The following is an 18,515-nucleotide window of genomic DNA, read 5'->3' on the forward strand; positions in this document are numbered from 1 at the left end:
GTCTGTGTCTGCATCTCTCTCTCCATCCTCCCTGAGTCCTCTGCAGGCAGGCTAGAAACCCTCTCTGTTCCAAGCCCAGGGCCTACAAAAGAGCAAGGCCATAGAATCTTGGTTGAGGGACTTAGTAACTGTCACAGCTGGGCAGACATGGGGCTTCCAGAATTTGGGTGATCAGTTTGTTTCTGGTGTCTTGTTAGCTTTGCTCCAGTTCTCTGGGGAGGGGGGAGGTGCTGGGGTTGGGGTGGTAAGGGGGAGTAGCTGAGAATCTAGATTCTGCTGGGGCTCTCCCTGGATTAAGTCAGCGGGCGGTGGGTCTGTGTTATAGGAGAGTCAAGTCCACTCCACACCTAAAAAACCAGGTCCACAGGCCCCTCCTTCCTCAGGACCTGGAAGTTGGGCCCCCAGCTTTCTATATTCTCTAGCTCCAGGTTTCTTGGTTCCCAGAAGCAGAGTCCGATGCTGCCACCTTGTGGACGATACACCTATTAGCGAGAGGCCAAACCAATTAAATACTTTTATTTACAAAGGAACAAAAACAAACCGATCTGCAGGTGGGGGCCAGGCCCCACCCCTGAGTCAGTTGCAGCAGCAGTAGAAGGCAGTGGCGAAGTGCAGGTCCAGCTGTCTCGGAGAGCGGTTTGCGTGAGCCCCTTCCCCCCAGGCCAAGGTCTCACCTCCCCGTCCCCTCGTCCCCCGACTTAAGGCACAGCCCGCCCCCTCCCGCCGGGCCGAGGGAGGGGCCAGAGGGGCCAGAAACCCCTTGCGGCAGTCCCCTCCATCCTTCCCAGAGCGCATTCACCACCGAGGCTGACGCAAATGGGAACCAGAGGCCTTTAGTGTCGCCCCCCGCAGCCGCCCGCGGCCGGGCTCGGGCTGGAGGCTCAGACCGGCGGCGCAGCGGGGCCGGGCGGAGTGAGGATTTGGCGGATGCGTTCCACGCACAGCGCGGCTGCCTGCCGCGTTTCCCGACACAGGGACGCCAGGCTCAGGAAGCCGTGCGGCAGGTCCTCCACCACGCGCAGCGTCACCGGCTTGCCGAGGCTGCGCAGCCGCCTTGCGAACATGACCGAGTCGTCCAGTATGGGGTCCAGCGCGCACGCCTGTGGGATGGCGGGAGTGGGGGACACAGGGACGGGTGGATGAACCGAAGGCGGGAACACGTGGACAGGGGGATGGACAGAGGAGGGAGACACGAGGGGTGAGTTGCAGAATGAGTTTAACTAGGCTCCCTGTCTTCCCCCGGAGGCCCGCCATCCCTTCCCTTTCCCTGACTCGTCAAGTCCTGTGGCTGGCCCACAGCCCCATGGCGCTCAACAAGATTGCAAAAGGAAATGGCAGCGCCGACTCCCCTCTGTCCTCCCAACTACTTTCTGTCCTCCCGTTCCAGGCAGTCCCTCCTGGTGGCACAGCTCTCCCCTTAGGCCAGGCTACGGACCTCCCCCACTTCCTTGAGCTCTACCTCAGGTGAACCCGTAGTCCCCCCATCCCTCCTTTTCACAGGTGCATCGTGCCCATCCGGTGCTCACCACGATGTGTACTGGCGGCAGTGTCTGCAGCATGCTGTCAGGTGCCAGCAGCGGTGACATGAAGGGGTTCTTGGCGATGGGCGATGAGTAGAGGGGGATCTGCGTGGGGCCCTGGCTGGAGCGCCTGGGAAGGAAGTCCTCAGGGAAGGTGCCACTGAGACAGCTGCTGCTTCCGTCCTTGGTGCTCATCTCCTCTTGGGACTCAACTTTTTCTGGTGTATCCTCAGGCCGGAGTAAGAAGTTGACGTCTGAGGGCGTGGAGGGGCCAAGTGTCTCATCCGACAGTGACAGCTCGGGGGTGTCTGATGTCTCAGAGTTGCCCCTGAGGCTCAGGTCATGTATTGTCAGGCTCTTGAGGGGGTCTGTGCCCACCGGGTCCTCAGGCTGGGCCAGCGCTGCTTCGGACACACTGCGGCGCACTGGCTCTGTGAGAGGAGCAGGGTCAGGGGCTGGCTGGGGCAGGTCAGCCTGGCTGTGTTGGTTGGGTGTGTGGGTGGCTGGCAGGGAAGGTCATGGGAAGGACAGAGGCCTCTGGAAGAGAAGCTGCATTCTAGGGCTGTGGAGGCCTGGAGTGTTCCACCAGACACCCTCCTTGGGCATGGGTGGGGAGCTCCAGGTGCCCAGGCTGCAACTCCAAGGAGTCACATAATCCTGGCAGTGGAGCTGTGTCCTAAGGGAAGGGGGTGTGTGTGGTGACTGAGGTTAAGAGCAAGTACTCTACCTCCGAGAGTCTCAGTTTCCTCTTCTGTACAAAGGGGATAAAAATAGTCCTTATTTCATAGAAGGTGCTGAGGACTCAGCGGGATAAGATACGGGATTAGGTACTGCTACCCTCCGGGAAGTCATAATAGATCACTATTAATATTTAATTACTAGGCCTGGCACCCTGTTCCAGATGCCTCTGCTTTCTGGTCCAGCAAGAGGCCCAGCCAGCTTTTTATGGCCACTTGGCACAGAGGGTGTGAATGGGTTACAGTGGAGTAGGGAGTAGGCCCAAATGGTTTGAAAGGGACCTAAAGAGTCTTGGGCGCATACTAAGATTCCCAGGGATCCCACACCTGTAGCAACATAGATCTGCTCCCAAAACTTCCTTTCTGTTCTTTGGTTGTCCCCCTTCCCATTGAGTGATCAGGGAAGCAAGTACCCAAATGATGCTACAGATGTGCTTCTGGTCCACTTGCTATGCCCGGGTTGGCCTCAGCTCCGTTAATTTGATCAGACCCACAATGCTTATGACTAGGGCCAGGACCCTATATTTTTCTGTTTTTTTTTTTTTTTTTTTCACTTGTCTTTATAAATTCATGAAGGCAAAATGCAAGATATGAGAATAAGTGTATAAGTGCTCTGTGACCCAGGGGTCGCTGGAAGAGAGCTGTTGACTAGAGTCAGAGGGCACAGCCAATCAGGGGTGGTGGCATCTTCTAAGAGCACCTCCTGTGTGCCTGGTATTGTGCTGGGTGTATGTAATCCTTAGTACAACCTGATGAGGCAGGTACTCTTACGGTACTCATTTCAAGGAGGAGCAAAGCAAGGCCCACAGATACCATTCGTTGTGCACATCACCCAGCAACCAGTAAGTAGCTGGTACAGTAGGGAGCTAGACTAATGTGTGTGTGCAGGAGGCTCTAGGGGCTGCACCTGTCACCTTTCTCCACAAGGAAACTGCAGTACTCAATGGTCCATGTACCTAAAATGCAAATCCCTTTTGTTTCTGTGTATATTTATTTGCATCCACTTGAATATCCTAAAATTAAATACTTAATTTAAAATAAAACACATCCAATTGGAATAATTTTCTGGATATTCATGTGCTTTTGAACATGCAATTCCTATTACTCAGAAAATGCTGTTGATTTGCTAGGGATAGAAAATAAGTTGAGTTGGTTGTGTTTTAAAATCCTTAAAATGTTAAAAAATGGATCCCTGGATGGAAGTGATTTTCGGCTGTCTGAGGGTCTTGCCACCCACTCAGGGCTGGCAATCTCCTCCACTTCCTGAGGTCTGTCCAGTCTGCTGATCACCCCGCCCTGGCCTCCTAGGTCAGCTCCTGCAGCCGGCTGTTGCCCCACGGGCCTCTGTTAAAGAATCTAAGAGGCCTGGACTCCCTCCCAAGGGCCCAAGTGGTTCCAGTGGCCTTCTCCAGACTGAAAACCAGGACATGGGGCAGGCCCTCTTGAGTCATTTCCCAGGTGCTCTTTCTGGGAAAGGCTGTTTGGAAAGCTAGATCCTATAGTTCCTGGGACTGAGATGACCAGGGGGACCAGAAGTCCTTGAATTTCCAGGAAGATCAAGGCTTTGTGGTAGTGAAGAGGGACTGACATGGGGCAGTTTCTGCTTCCCCAAGTGCCTCAGGGCACGGCCCCTATCCTCCCCCAGGACTTGTGGTGCACCAGGCTGTCCCTCCTGGGCATCCTGGGAGGGTGTGTGAGGGAAGGCTCACCTGCTATGGGCACCGATTTGGGTTGAGACTTGTGCCCGCTCAGCTCCAGGAAGGAGTTGAGCCACGAGGAGGCGCCCAGGCGGAGGTCCCGGAGGAGCAGGGCTGTGTCCCGCCGCACCAGCCCCATCATACCCAGTGCTTTCTGGTCTGAGTTGGAGTGGTCCTCTGTCTCCGCACCTGTGGAGTGTATGAAGCGGGCTGAGTGGTCTCTTCTCCTTCTGGGCCCAGTCTCAACACCCAGAGCTTCAAGCATCTATGCCCTCAGGGACCCAAGAAGATCTGATTGTGTCAGCAGGAGTCTGAGATTCCTTTCCTCTGCCCCAGGAGACTGGGCTCTTGCCCCTGTCCCTGCAGGCCCCAGGCATCCTGGCCCCCCAGGTCGTACATAGCTCTGTGGGCATGGGCCTTACCAGCATAGGCACTGACACACTTGGAGAGCACGCTGAGGGGCAGCAGCGGGTCCATGAGGCTCAGAAGGCGGGAGGGAGAGGCGGTGAACTGCAGCATCGTGGCTGGGTAGGCTGCCATGATGCCGTCTGGCACCCGCACCCCATAGGCTGCTGCCCGAAGGGAGACGGTGAAGCAGAGGTTCCCACCTGCACTGTCGCCTGCAAGGCATATCCGTTCACCCGTTGAACCTGGTTTGGAAGGGAGGCTTCGTTACGCCTGGCAGTGGGGAACTCAAGCTCTGGGCCAGAGGATTGCTGGGCTCTCAGGTGGGGTGTGGGGGTCCCAAGCCCAAGGCCTAGCCAGTTTAGAGATTGGGTAAACTGAGGCAGAGATTTGGATGACGGTGATCAGAGGATCAGGCCGACTTAGGACCTGGAGAGGCCCCGAGATCTGAAAACTGGGGAAGCTTGAGAAGATGGAGGATGGCAGCAAGGAGTATGGGCAGGGGTGGGGGTAGAGGGGATGCTGAGGGGGGAGGGGCATCCTAGGCCAGGAGACGGGAGCCACTGTTCAGGCTGACAGGGGGCCATGGGCCCTGTGCTGTGGGGCACAGTCGCACCCCTCTCTGTGCCTCCCAAGACATTGGAAGTGGGAGGTCAGAGGAGCTTGAAAAGTGGGTTGGCGACATCAGGGGGTAGAGGGACAGGAGGAAAGAGAAGGCCAGAGGAGACTACTGTGGGGGTGGCGCGGGGATAGAGCGTCAGGGGTGGAGTAGGGGAGCAGGAAGCAGAGGAGGGGGTGGTCGATGGAAGGTCGGGTGAGCAGTGGGGCAATGGGCAGAGAGGGAGGAATGGGCGGGAGGGGGCGGACAGGTGGTATAGGGCTGGGTAGGAGGAGATGGTAGGGGAGGCAGGGGGTGTGAGACTGAGGCTTGAGCAATGACGTGTCTCCCCTGCAGTGTCGGCTGAGGGCTGAAGCAGGCGGGGGCAGGACCGGGAACAGGTGACAGTGGCACTGGGCTCACCGAGGAGGGCGCAGTGCTTGACAGCCCAGCAGTAGGCATAGAAGCACTCTTCCAGCGCTCGGGGGAAGGGGGCCTCGGGGGCCAGGGAGTAGTCGATGGAGAGGATGGGGACACCCAGCTCCTGGGCCCAGCTCTTGAGGTAGGGCTCGTGGGATTTGGAGGTCTGGGCCACGAAGCCGCCACCGTGGATATGCACGACCAGGGATGGTGAGCGGGGTGCCTGCTGCGGCCGAGGCCACAGTTCCAGGCTCCTTGAACCCTCAGACTTCACCAGGCTGTTGAGCTGCTCACTGTCCTGGAGGAAGAGGCAAAGAGGTAGGTGACGCCTGTGGGGGAGTGGGGGGTGGGGGGGGGAGAGGGGGTTGCCTGGGCCTCCCCCCCACCAAGGGGATGTGCTCAGAAGGACAGAGAGGAGGCAGGTGTGAACGGTGAGGCAGAAAGGCAGGCATCTCAGTGGGGGTGGGGGTGGGAGGGAGCTGCCCATGCCCCTTGTTGTACCTGCTCCTGGGGGCAGGGGCCTTACCTGTCCTTCACGCAGATCATAGGAGATGAGCCTGACGAGGACTGGCCCGGGGCCCGTGTGGGCCAAGGGGGGTGAGATGGTGACCATGAGCTTGGGGTCAGCGGTCAGGGGCATTTCAAAGGCCTCTGGTGGCAGGCTGAGCAAGCGGCTTACCCTCACGGTGGCTGATGCCATGTTTGCTAGAGACTGGCGGGAGGGAATGGAAGGGGCGCTGGGGAGGGGCTGCTTGCAGGGGTCCCCCTCACACCTCCCCTCAGTCCCCCAGTTTATCCCTTATGTGCCATCCCTCGGCCTGGAGCCCTGCAGAGACCCGATGTGCCCTAGGGTAGGTCTCTGGGCTTCAGTGTGCCTGTCTTGTGACAGGTTGGGTCTCTCGTTGGGCCCCACGCTCACCGACAGCACCTCGATCTCAGTGATATTCCAGAAGGCTTTCCAGAAGTGTACGTCCAGGTTCTGAGTGATTCGCTCAAATTCGGCCCCACGCAGCTCTGGGTCAATGGCAAAGCGGCCACCGGTGAAGAGGGAGCTGGCGGTCACACCTAGGGGTTGGGCAAGTGTCAGGGAGCCTGGGTGGGTCAGGCTGTGGGGTCAGGGTCAGGGAGGAGGGACAGGAGGGGCGGGGCAAGGGCAGGGCCCGGCTGGCCGGGACTCACTGAGTCCGGTTTCGTTGCGTTTGTAGTGCTCCCCGAAGGACACGAGCCCAATGGAGATGGTCTGCAGGAATGGCCTGATGGCAGGTGTGAACTGCGGAGAGATGCCTCTGTGTCATCCACCGGCCAGAATAGGGATTGGGGGTGGGCAGGAGTGAGGGGCAGAGAGTCGGTCAGCAAACATTTAGCAAGCACCTACTATGTCCCAGGCACTGGTCTAGGCACATGCCATATAATGTCAAGTAATGACTAATGTTTTGAAAAGACAGTAGGTGGAAGGGACATAGCGTAATGACTTGGGGTCAGACTTCTTAGATAGTCTCCAGGAGGGGACTAGAGGAGGGACTTGAATGAAGCGAGGGAAAGCTGCTCCTTGCTGCGGGCACAGCAAGTGCAAAGGCTTTGAGGCAGGCTATGCTTGGGTGGCTGCAAAAGCTGGGGCCAGGGTAGCTGGAGCAGAGTGAGCCGGGGGAGAGGGGCGGAGGGTGAAGTCGGAGCGACGGAGGGGGCTCATAGGGCCCGAGAAACTTAGATTTATTCCGGATGTGGGGTGGAGCCACTGGAGGGTTGAGAATCGGGAGTAAGGTGACACAGGGATTTCTTGAAAGTCAGCGAGGATGGCAGTGGGGGCTGGTTGTGGCGCAGCAGGAAGGCAGATGGGAGATGGTCAGAGATCTTGAGGCAGAAAGACAGACAAAAGGGGAGACAGTGGCTGAGGGAGGAGCCAGGCAGTGTAGGAAAGACAATGGGAAGACAAGATCAGAGAGAAACAGCCACAGCAGGCTAGGCACAGGGCCAGCTAGGTTTTCCTGTTCATTAGGCAAATACATGCCTAGGTCCTACTGCACGCTCAGCACTGGGCTGGAGCAGGGGCAGAGACTGAACAATCTAGATAGGGGAGGCCTGTAACCTCCTGGGGCTGACATTTAACAGGGTGAGGCTGTTCTCCAACACAGCACAGCTGGGCCCTCAGAGTAGCTGTCAGGCATGGCTCTACCCTTGGCTGGGGGCCCAGAGGGCCAAAGAACACAGAGGGGTGCCTGGCTATTGTGGCTGGATGCTGGCTCAGTTGGCCACAGGATCTCTCTCTCTTGTGACTCCAAGGTCATGGCTGGGACACAGGGAGGGGCTGGCTGGCCCAGCTGGGCTGATCAATACTTGTGGGTTCAGCTTTAGTTGAGGAAGAATTCCCGGGAATACCCAGGCTGGGTCAATGATGACAAACTTCCCCATATGGAAACGTGGAAAGGCGGGGAGATGGAGGCTGAGCAACTGCCAGACTCAGCTGTCACTGAGGTGTGTGTGTGTGGGGGGGGGGGCACTGAGAGAGCCTGAAGGGCTATAGGGTCACACAGCTCGATACTCCTGGTGGGGTTCCCTGATTTGACTGGGGTCTGGGGGACCTGGCACTGACTCCAGACAGGGGCAACTGGGCCTGTGCTCTGAGCCTGGTGTCCCAAGTGCCCTCCTGTCCCCCACAGGTTCTGAGTCACCAAACTACTTTTCCTATGAATCCGAAGGCCTCCAGGCTGCCTCCCTCTCAGTGCTGAGGTGAGATGACTCTCCAAGGGTGGTTTGGGGTGGACGAAGGGTAGGAGAAGGCCTGTGGCGGGTGGGGGTCAGGGTCCTAGTTCAGAGAGGAAAGGTATCTTAGCAGGTTTTCCTCGCTGTCACAAACTCAGATATGCGCTCTTGCCCTCCCCTGTAGCTCCTCAGGTGAGACAAAAAGCCCAGGCAGACCTGGGTCCAGCAGAGCGGCTGCAGACCCCCTCTCCTTGAACTTCTATAAAGTAGGGCTCACGTTCTTCCTCCTCCTTCCTAGGGCTCCAGTGGGAATGATGAAACGGGGTGTGCTCTTATGAATGGGCCTTTGAGAACAATACTGACTACTCTCCTTGGGGGTGGTCTCAAACTCAAATGATTTCAGGGGCCACATAGATCACAGAAAAGAGCGAATGGATCTCCTGAGTGTAGCGCACACTGGAGAGTGTAGTGCAAAGAGTTAAGTAAATTAAAGATTTCTTGCTACATGTCAGATTGGGCTTGGAGGGCCGCACGTTTGAGGTCCCTGTGTAGCTCTGTCTGAGCCCCAGATAGCTTCTTCTTTCTGAAAATGTGGTTTCCTGAATCCATGACCCTTGTGGTTATTCTGCTATGCTACTGGGCCAGGTTAGGGGCCAGTAGGCGCCTTCATCATGGGCCTTTACTTGGGGCAGGGGGCTCACCTGGAAGCCCAGGCAGCGGCCATAGAAGCAGCCCTTGTGCAGAGTGACGTACTCGCGCAGGAAGTCGGCGGCGAGCCCCTCGTCGCCCTCAAAGAAGAGTCCCCCTGGCTGGTTGCTGGCCAGCAGGCGCTGGGCACAGTAGGTCAGGGCGCGGAGCTGGGTGAGGGCGGCCAGGTAGGCCTCGAGTTCAGCCAGGTTGTGGCTGGTGCGGAAGAAGATGCTGCGGCGGTTGGCGGCCACGTAGCGGGATTTGTGCAGCAGGTGCGCCAGGCAGCAGCGGGCCGTGTGCACCAGGCTGCGGTACCCATTGGCCGGCGTCTCTGCGTCCAGGTCAAAGAGGTGTGCCACACCCAGCAGGTGGCCCAGGGCTGGCTCCAGCGCCAACGCCTGCTCCCGAACACCCGCAAAGACGCCCAACAGCCGCCGTGCTGTCTCCCCAGGTCCTTGGCTCGAGAAGAAGGCCATGTTGTCTTCCGCCAGAGTCACCAGCGACTGTGTCATTGTGCGCAGGTCCATGCTGTGCAAGAGCACCGGGGCTACAGGCGGGAGGAGCAACTCGTTAGGCCGGGCTGGATCGCCCCTTGCTCAGTTGGGACCCTGGGTTCGAGTCCCGGCTCTATTCCCCTCGTCCCTCGGACCCAAGCGTCAGAACCCAGCCTCTTCCTCCAGACCCAAGAATGGAGTTTAGGGCCCCCACCCCCTTCCTTAGAACCCCCAAGTCCAAGTACCCAAGCCCTTTCTCCCTCCACAAGAGCTAGGGGTTTGACCACTCAGCCTGTCCTCCCTCAGACCCAGGAGCCCTGCTCCCCCACCCCCCCTCCGTCCCACCCGGTCAGGCTCTAGGAGGCCCTGTTCTCTCCTCTCTGGGACCTCGGTGCTCCAGCATCTCTCGGACACCCAGAAGTCTTCCTATCCCACTTTCTCTCTCTCTGGCACCTGTGAGTTCAGGCATCTGTCTCCATTTCCTCTCCTGTGCCCAGGACTCCTTCTAGGTTCTGGGAAGTCTGGATCCCAGTTGGTCCCCTCTCTCAGGACCCAGGTGTCACCCACAGGCTCTTCGCCTCAATCAATGTTTGGGAGGGTTCAGTTGTCAGCCCACCCATTCCCATCTACCTGGTGGTGTCCCAGGACCCGAAGCCCAATTCTCTTCTTGAACCCAGGGATTCATCCTTCTAGCCTTACTCAAAACTGAAGAGTCACTCTTGCCCCTTCTTTGACCCTCAAGACTGGCTGTGGAACCCCCTCCAAACTCCAGCTGCCTTCTTGTTCCTCTGCAGGGGTCCCAAAACTCAGTCCTACTCCTCCCCCAACTGAGTCCCCTGGCCTGGAACAGCAGGACAGAAACTCATTGGTGCCATTGACCTTGAGCTCACTCTGTGCCAGTGTCTGAGACTCAGACTGCCACTGTTCCCATCTCGGCTGTTAGTGGTAGGTAGCATCCCATTTTACAGGAGAGGAGACTGAGGCGAAGAGGTGTTAAGTAAGGAGCTGAAGGTTGCACTGAAAATGGCAGAGCAGAATTCAAACCCAGGTCTCTGGGTCCAGAGCTGTGTCTCCCTCCTGGGCCTCTCGCTCTGACCCTCAAAAACTTGCCCTGGACTGGACCTGACTCCCCACCCTCCAGGGTCCCCCTTGGTGGGGATGCCACCCTCCCGCAGCCCCCCAGCACCTTGCTCGGCTCCCGGGTGATGGCCCCCTGCTCCTCCAGGTGTCTCCTCTGCCTTCTAGGCCCTGAGAGGTTTGGCAGCAGCCAGTCCCGCTTCTCGGCTGGCCCTGCACTCACCCCTCCGGGCCTCTTCTGAGCTTCCCCCAGGCTGGGACTGCTGGACTGTAACTGTGGCTTTGCCAATAAAAGCCTGGGGTGATAAACCGGGGGAGGGGCCCAGCCTGTCTAGGGTGTGGCCACCACTCTGCCTCCCTTGCACAAGAGACAGTGAGAACCACGTCCTGTAAATAAAATATAGAGTCCAACTCCCTGACCCGCTGCCTGCTCCTAGCCCCAGCACAACTGGGAGTCCTTGTCCCAGGCCCCTCTCACTTAGAACCCAGGGGTTCCCAGCCCCTTCCTCCTTCTGACTCAGGAGTCCAAGCCCCCAGCCCCTCCTCCCTTGGACCCAGGAGTCTCAGCCCCAGTCCTGAACAAACTGTCCCCTCTCACCCAGCCAGGCTGCCCCTGGCACAGCCGGCCACAGCTGTTAGGGGGAGAGAGGGTAGCCAGCCCTGTCTGTCCCTCCTGGGAGGACAAAAGCCGATTAAGGGCAGTACCAAGCTCAGCTAGGCTTCCGAGCCACAGGTCCTACTGTGTGGCGTTCCCACACCCGGTACCCTGCACCTGCCATTTACCCTTCACAGCCCGTCCTGCTGTGACTGTCCTCCACAACTCACATATGGGAAAGCGAGGCTTTGAGAGACACTTCACCCATGTTACTCCGTGTGCTCCTTGCCTGGCCAGCTCTTTCCCACCCTTCAGGCCTCAGCTTGCCCCCTCCTGGAAGAGGCGTTCTGTGACTGCGCCTCCCCGCAGCACTGTCTTCTGCCATCATATTTAAGTTGCTCTTCCTAGAATTTTACACATTTGCGGGTATATTGTTTGCTTGTTTACATGTCTGTTTGTCTCACCCCAGGGGCGGAACTAGGCCTCACAGAGCTGTGAAGCTTATAGTGTGGAGGTGGGGCTCTTTAGGAAAAAGAATTTAAAATCACAAAAACAAGATTAAGTTCAGGGCCTTGGAAAGGACTAGTGCAAACAAGAGGCCCTGAGGCCTCAGTGTCATTTGCTTGGCCAGAAGTGAATACTCCTATCTCTCTCCCTTAAATGCCATCCCCATGAGGGCAGGGGTAGCTCCAAGGCCTATCATGGGGCCTAGCACATAGTAGGTGCTCAGTAAATATTTGAAAGAGATGGATGGGAGCTTGGAGACCTTCCCCAAGGTCAGTGAACAGATGGACATAGGCCTCTGGAGGCAGCTCTAAGCTTGGCTGTGACAATGGAACACTGGCCCAAGCCACTTACCTGGTTTCCTCACCTAGAAACTGTACTTGGCCATCCTGCCCACAGAGGGTGGGGCCGTGCCCAGGTGCCATTTAGGCAGCCCCTCTGCAACTGTTTGCTTGGTGGTTCTCCTGTGGCCTCGCCGACATGTGTACTAGGTCATTTTTCTCTGGCGCACGTCGCCACCTAACATACTATACAATTGACTCTTTCAGTGTTCGTTCTGTCTCCCTTACTATATTATAGGCCGCCTGAGGGCAGGGACTGTGTATGTTTTATTGCTGTACCCCGACCCCTTGTGGTGCCTGGCACAAAGCCAGCATGTGGTATTTATTGCATAATGGACTGTGGTTTCTCACTTTCTAAAGCCACTGTTATTTACTTCCTGTCTATGTGGCAAGGCTCTTTATTGAAGAAGAGGAAAGAGGAGACCTGGACAGAACAAGTGACTTGTACAAAATGGTGGGGAAAAGGCTGGATCCCAGGCCCTCATGACTCCAGGACCCTGCCCTTCACTCTGGTCCAGGCCGTTCCCTGGGGACTGGTCTGGGTGGAGCTGGCAGGAAGGGATGTTGAGATGGTTAGAAACTCACCAAGAATCCTACGCAGAGGGCACTGGGGCAGAGGCAGGCTCGCCAGGGCCATGGGCGAGGACTGGGGCAGAGGTAGGGCCGAGGGGTCCTATTGCCTGGCACAAGCTCTTTGCCCTAAAGAGCCACTGTGCAGCTGAACTGGCCTGGGTTTGGGTCCCTGGGGACTGAGCAGGGTGATAAGGAAGTGTGGGTAGGATTGAGGAAGGGCCAGGTCTGGGGTCTGAGAGGAACAAGGGCTTCTGATGGGGAGAGGCCTGGGGATAGATGCAGGAGTTGGGAGGCAGTGAGTGTAGCCCTCCCTGAGTGTGTGCATGAAAGAGCAAACACTCTCGTAACAATTGTATATGCCAGGTGCTGCTCTGTTTATGTGGAGTAATTCGTTTCATTCTCCCCATGATATATGAGGTAGGAACCATTATTACTCCTTCTGGCAGATAAGAAAACAGATACAGATAGCTGATATGCTGCCCAGGCCACAGAGCCAGCGAAGATGGCACTGCTTGTCTCTGCTGTGTTTGTGTGTATCTCTTAAGTGTGGTTCCTCCTCTGTCATATCTCAGTTCTGTGCTTTCTGGGTGGTCAGGTGTGAGTGCATGTACGTACATATGTATGTAGGAATGAGTCATGGCCAGTGGTGGTCCTGGCCTGTGTTTGTGGGTGGGCATGTCAACATTTTTTCCCCGTATGTGTTTTTGTTTCTTCGTATATCCGAAGGCAGGTTTATATGCATGTGTCATGGCCTGTGTTTCTCAGCCTGTGAGTGTATCCGTGTTTCTATTCTTGGCCTGTGAGATTGTGTGGGCATGTGTATGTATGAGTAGGGATGTATATTTCATAATTGTGCATTCTTGGTCTGAGTGTGTGTGTGCGTGTGCGTGTGCGTGTGTGTGTGTGTGTAATATAAACATCTCTCCTTATTTGCTCAGGCCAGAATCCAGGGCATCATCCTGGCCACCTCCTACCCCAACCAATTCATCACGAAGTCCTGTCTACTCTGTCCCCTAGACACTTCTGGAACCTGGTCTTCTCCCCACCCCACTGCCCTGTCATCAGGATGATTGTAACAACTCTTTATGTGTCTCTGATTTTGCCCCTTTCAGTCTCTTCTCTGCATAGCAGTTAGGGGATAGTTCTAAAACATAAATCTGGTCACATACTCCTAAACCTTCAACACCCCACCCTTGCTCTCAGGATAAAGTTCCAAATCCTGGACCTGGCCTCCCAAAACCAGAAACCATCTCAGCCCCCTGCCCATCTCCTGTCTTTCTCCCCTCCCTTGCTGAGTCCCCTGTGCTGTAACACACTGCTTCCTTGGGCCTCAAGGCCTCTGCTCATTCTGTTCCCTCAGTCCTCCCTGCCCCGCTTCCCCATCAATTGACACTTGCTCATCCTTGGGTCCAATGTCACCTCCTTGGGAAACTTCTCTTTTACATTTTCTCAGAAATTTCCTTTTTGTATTTATAATTAGATCTGATTGGTAAGATTATCTGTAGGGATTATTGCTCAAATGTGAGTGTGTCTCACATTTGAGCCCAAGCCTGGGACAAGGGAATGTTCAGTGAATCTCTGCTGGAATAATCTGTGCAACTAGAGCCTCTTGGGTCCAGCATCGAGGTTGGGTACACAGCAGTTTTGAGCTCCCTGCCCTTTAGGAGGCTGGGTGCAACCATTTCTCTGTCCTCACTGGCCAGCTAAGGAAGCCCAAGTGAACTTGCTTCCTCAGAGCTTCAGTGTCATCATCTGGGAAATAAGGCGACTGTAATGACACTAGCATCATTAGGTTATTGACAAGATCAAACTGATGACTAGGACGGCTCCAGCCAGCCTGAATGTCCTTGGGGCAAGGATTGGACCTGATTCACCCAACTGAAGCCTGGCACCAGGGTGGAGCTCAGGAAATGACAGGTGAATCTCAGACCTTGTAGGAATGAGCCCTTGTGAGTAGGTGGGCCCCCTGATTTGTGACGACTGGCTCAACTCTGTTCAGGAAGCCCTGCGCAAGAGGATTCTGACTCCTCACGACAACTAAGCATAGCACTATTATTATTATCCCTGTGTTGCAGTTCACACATTCCTTCACTTATTAAATCAATAAATATTTAAGTGTCCATGTGCCTGGCATACCAGACTCTGGAAATGTTGGGTAAACAAGGCAGATACAGCCCTGCTCTTAGGGAGCTTGCTGTCTACTGGGGGTAACTTCCTCTCCTGAGGGCTTACTGTGTGCAGGCGCCAAATGTACTTTCATTCAAACCTTACAACAACCCTATAAGTCAGGCACCCCTATCATTAGGTCCATTTTATAGCTCAGAATATTGAAGCAGGAAAAGGAGGGAGCCTGTTGCCCAGTGAACTGCATTCTGGACTCTCCACCCAAAACGGTAGTGGGGCGTCCGACAGTTTCTATGCTGGGGGTATATTCCGCTCTCACATCATTCCCTTCTCACAATAGATTATCCCCGCAGTTCACGAACTCCCCTACTTCTCGTAGCGGTGGGTCGGTCCGCTCAGTTCCCAGTTCCCTGCAGGATGTTCAAGGTTGCTTCCGGGCTGCTGCCGGCCCCTGCGTGCTCACCTTTGGCCTTGACTTTTCTCCACCGCCGGCGGCTACGACTCTTGGACCCCTCTTTGTCCCTCTTCGAGGCCAGGGCTCCACCGGCCCCTGCGGCCCCAGCGGCCCCAGCGGGCCCCGCTCCCCAGGCTGACTCCATCAATTCTCCTGGGTCCCTGTGCAGGGACCAATTCCAGCCTCCAGGCCCCGCCCCGAGGGCCAATCCTGGTTACACACCACCGCCGGGCCCCCATGCCACCCAATCCTGGCCTTGCTCCTCTTCGGGTCCCGCCCCCTGAGCAATCCGGGCCTCACTCCACCTCCAGGCCCCGCCCCAAACTCTAGGGCCTAAGCCCTGGCCCCGCCCCCTCGGAGGCGTTAAAGCACCCGAGGCCAACAAAAACGTAGCCCTGGAAGCAGCGAAAAGCCTTCTTCAGGCAGGACCAGTAGGGAGTTTCACGGTAGTCACTCTAGCAAGGAAGCCTCAATCTTATCACATGTTGGTTCGCAGCCTTGCCTTCCCACTCACCTTCCCATGTAGGGATTCCCTAGAACACGACCCCGCCCGCCTGCTGGAGGGGGCGAGCGGGACGCCGCTGAGCCACAGCTTGGGGGCAGGGGGGCGGCCCAGGTCCTCTGGCAATTCAAAATCGGGGCGGGGCACCAGCCCCGAAGGCGTGGCTCTGCCTGAGCGCCGTTGGAGGAGGGAGCCACGCCTTCTCCCCGCCCTCTGCGTTTTAGTTTTCTTACTGCTCTCTTCCTCGTGGTTCTTTTCTCTGCTCCCTCCTAACCCCGAGAATGAGGAGGAGGGGCGACGGAATGCTCTGCGCCTGCGCACTAGCCACAAGCCACGGGCCGGCGCAGGACACGGCGCGCTCTCGGGAAAAGGCGGGAAACAGAGGAGGCGCGAAGCTTGGGTGTGCGCACACGACCAACTGCCTCTCGGGCGCTCACGGCGAGGCGGCGTGGCCCCCGGGCGGTGCGGATAGGGCATCCCATGAGATTGGGTCCTGGAGGCCCAGAGAAACAGCTCTTCATCTTCAGCCCCAGAAAAAGACCCAGAATCCTCTCTTTCCATCCCGCCTCTCCTCTCTGCCCTCCCGAGGCCTACGAGCAGCCCTCACACAGAGAGACACCAGTTACCCTCATCTTATGCCTGAGAGACACGGGGCCAGCCCTTCCGGGTGGGACAAGCCTCTGAGCTGGGTACCACTGCCGGCCCTCAGACTTTACAGCACCCTCAGCTTCCAGAGTGGGGCTCCATGTCCCCACCTCCCCTGCCCTTCTCGCTACTTCAACAAGTGAAGCCCGGTTGCACGGAGAAACCTTGCTGCCGGCTCCCGCCTGACAGAGCTTTGGAACCTAGAGGAGAAGGATAGGAGCTAAAGCCTGCACCCCTGGGCACCACTTCCTGCTTCAGTGGAGGGGAGGGAGTGCTGGCGGCCATCATTCTCCCCTCAACTCTGCCTTTCCCTAGCTCCCGACCTTGCCTGCGACTTTGGCGGCCCCCACAGCCCCTCTTCCAGGCTCCCACTTCCTGGAAACAAGGCCCTCAGGCCCAGCTTGACTAGGGCTCCCCCTGAAGGGGCAACCTGGCCGTGGAGCAAGTGTCCTCCTGCCACTGAGAGCTTCACCTGGAGACCTCAAGGATTGCTAACACGCTGATTTTGGCCTAGTGGAGACGGAAACTCCCTGAGGGTAAGGGCCACATTTAGCTTGTGTGTCTGATGCCTAGGGCAGTGTCTGCCCCAGAGCTGTGCTCCGTGGGTTTGGGGACTGATGGATAAATGCTAGCAGGAGGGTGGCTTCACCTGTGTGGTGGCCCCTAACCCAGAGCCCTTTCCCTTCGATTTCCCCCAAATCGTTCATAGGGAAGCAGCCTGGAGCCTGGGAAGAAGTCAGCACCTGGCTTTGCACTTGACCAGTCCCCACTGCCCCCTCAAGCCAGAATCTTTACATCTAAAGGTCTGGGTTTCTTTATCTATCAAATGGGACTGTTGATCTATGTCTTGTAGGGCTGTTAAGGGGTCACCGGAGCTAACCTGACATCCTGGCGGCTCTTAGTACTTCCTGACCTTATCAATGACTGCCCTAGGAGGCTTTTGTTCCTCCAGGCTCAACTCACCTGAGTCTGAGTGGTGTCTGTGATTGTGGCTGCTGGTTTTCTTTCTGCAGGCTGGTGTCGCAGCATATCCTGATATTGTTTCAGAACCAGGCTTCCACTTGAAGGCCACCTTCATCCTTTGGGTCACTGAATCGGTTTCAGAAGGATGCCCTGAATCCAATTCTGGATCAAAATCTGTGATCCACTCAAGAAATGCCTTCCACTCTGAAACCATTGGTTGCTGTATGGATAGTTCACGCAGTTTTGATAGAAATCCCCACTCATTCAAAAATCCGTGCGAGGATTTGGCTGGAGCTGTTTGCTGGGCTATAGGGTCTGACCGTTCTGGTTTCTCTTGGGACATAGATTCAGGCTGGGCCGGAGCTGCTACTCCAGCTTCTTGTTGAGCTAGAGGCGACTCTATGCATCCCTCTTCCAATTCTGGCTCCTGTTGAGTTCTTGATTCTTTTTCTGGCCCAGGTCCCTGCTGTGAGGCAGCTTCCTGTTGAGTGAGGGACACGCTTGGTATGGGAGGGGATTGCTGTGGTGCAGGCTCCTGTGGGGCAAGAAGTTCCTGCTGTAAAGCAGATTTTTGTTGGCCTCTTGGTTCCTGCTGGGATTCAGCTTCATGTTGGGCAAGGGGCGACTGCTGAGTGGGAGGTCTTTGCTGGGAAGCAGCGTCCTGTTGGGGATTAAGTCCCTGCTGAGTCTTAGATGCTGGCTGTTCTATGGGGATCTTTTCTGGGCCAGGCTCTGGCTGGGTGATAGGTGTCTGGTGTGGCTCAGGTCCCCAGTCAGTCCTAGATATTGAATTAGAATTTGGCTCCACTGTGGTTATTTCCCTGACAGGAGATGTCGATCTCCCAGGCTTCATCCTTCTGGCCCCCGCACCTAGGCCTCTGTCACAAATCCCTTATTGATTCCTCATGATGGCACCTCCCTTTGGGTTTCACTCCTTCACCCTGGCATTCCTGATCTTACTTTTCAAGGCAAGTGGGCTGACCACTGCTGGCCCCCACTCCTGTGCCAAATGAGACTCTTCTGTGCCTCCTGCTGTGGAGGATGGATTAGGGACAGGAGGAGGCTGGCTGTATGCTCTCCTAGCACAGGGGAGGGGCTTGCCCTCTTGTGTCATAAATAGGGCCCCACCCCACTTACCACTCAGTTAAAATGTTTTTTTTTTTTTTTTTTTTTTCCCCTCATAAGGTAGCATACCAACTTAGTCATCTGTTTCATCTGGGATGACAGAAACCAGATTCTGGATGAGTGTTCCTTTTTTATTCTCCCCGTTTGATATTTGAGGAAAGGGTCAAGGGGGAAGCAGTCTCAATACTGTTATAAGATAATCTTTTCCTCTTTATTCATTTATTCAAATGGTTGCCAGTTTAATTTCCTTATATTATTGCTTTATAATTTCACTCTCATGTTTTAAAAAAAAATTATGACCTCCCCTTTTTACAGCTTGAAGCCCTTTGCAGTGGCATTCGAGATCTTTCA

At 56.1% G+C, this 18,515-nt stretch overlaps 1 protein-coding gene across 5 annotated transcripts; it reads right to left on the reverse strand.

Annotated features, from left to right (window-relative positions):
• Nucleotides 1–490: 490 nt before the first annotated feature.
• LIPE (lipase E, hormone sensitive type) lies at nt 491–17,907 on the reverse strand. 5 transcript variants are annotated; one of them, XM_036232366.1, is made up of 11 exons: nt 15,444–15,466; nt 14,939–15,090; nt 8,779–9,314; nt 6,557–6,647; nt 6,297–6,442; nt 5,904–6,089; nt 5,381–5,675; nt 4,377–4,604; nt 3,967–4,143; nt 1,527–1,951; nt 491–1,100 (listed from the first exon to the last, which is right to left on the reverse strand). In XM_036232366.1, the coding sequence occupies exons 1-11, from the start codon at nt 15,449–15,451 to the stop codon at nt 882–884; spliced, it is 2,463 nt and encodes an 820-aa protein (XP_036088259.1). In that variant the 5' UTR covers nt 15,452–15,466; the 3' UTR covers nt 491–881. The 5 variants fall into 5 exon arrangements, with proteins under 5 accessions (XP_036088259.1, XP_015985387.2, XP_015985384.2 ...); XM_016129901.2 differs by lacking the exons at nt 14,939–15,090; nt 15,444–15,466 and adding an exon at nt 17,040–17,907; XM_016129898.2 differs by lacking the exon at nt 15,444–15,466 and having other exon boundaries at nt 882–1,100; nt 14,939–15,418.
• Between the last annotated feature and the right edge of the window lie 608 nt (nt 17,908–18,515).

Source organism: Rousettus aegyptiacus, unplaced genomic scaffold, assembly GCF_014176215.1.
Source record: "Rousettus aegyptiacus isolate mRouAeg1 unplaced genomic scaffold, mRouAeg1.p scaffold_m13_p_14, whole genome shotgun sequence".
Taxonomy (NCBI): Eukaryota; Metazoa; Chordata; class Mammalia; order Chiroptera; family Pteropodidae; genus Rousettus; species Rousettus aegyptiacus.

Excerpts from the sequence above, each read along its gene's own strand:
- LIPE (XM_016129901.2), bottom strand. The coding sequence starts at position 17,892 with ATGAAGCCTGGGAGATCGACATCTCCTGTCAGGGAAATAACCACAGTG. Across the intron at positions 5,676-5,903 it reads ATGATCTGCGTGAAGGACAG|GACAGTGAGCAGCTCAACAG; the intron begins GTAAGGCCCCTG and ends CTCTTCCTCCAG. Across the intron at positions 4,605-5,380 it reads CAAGCACTGCGCCCTCCTCG|GTTCAACGGGTGAACGGATA; the intron begins GTGAGCCCAGTG and ends CTTCCAAACCAG.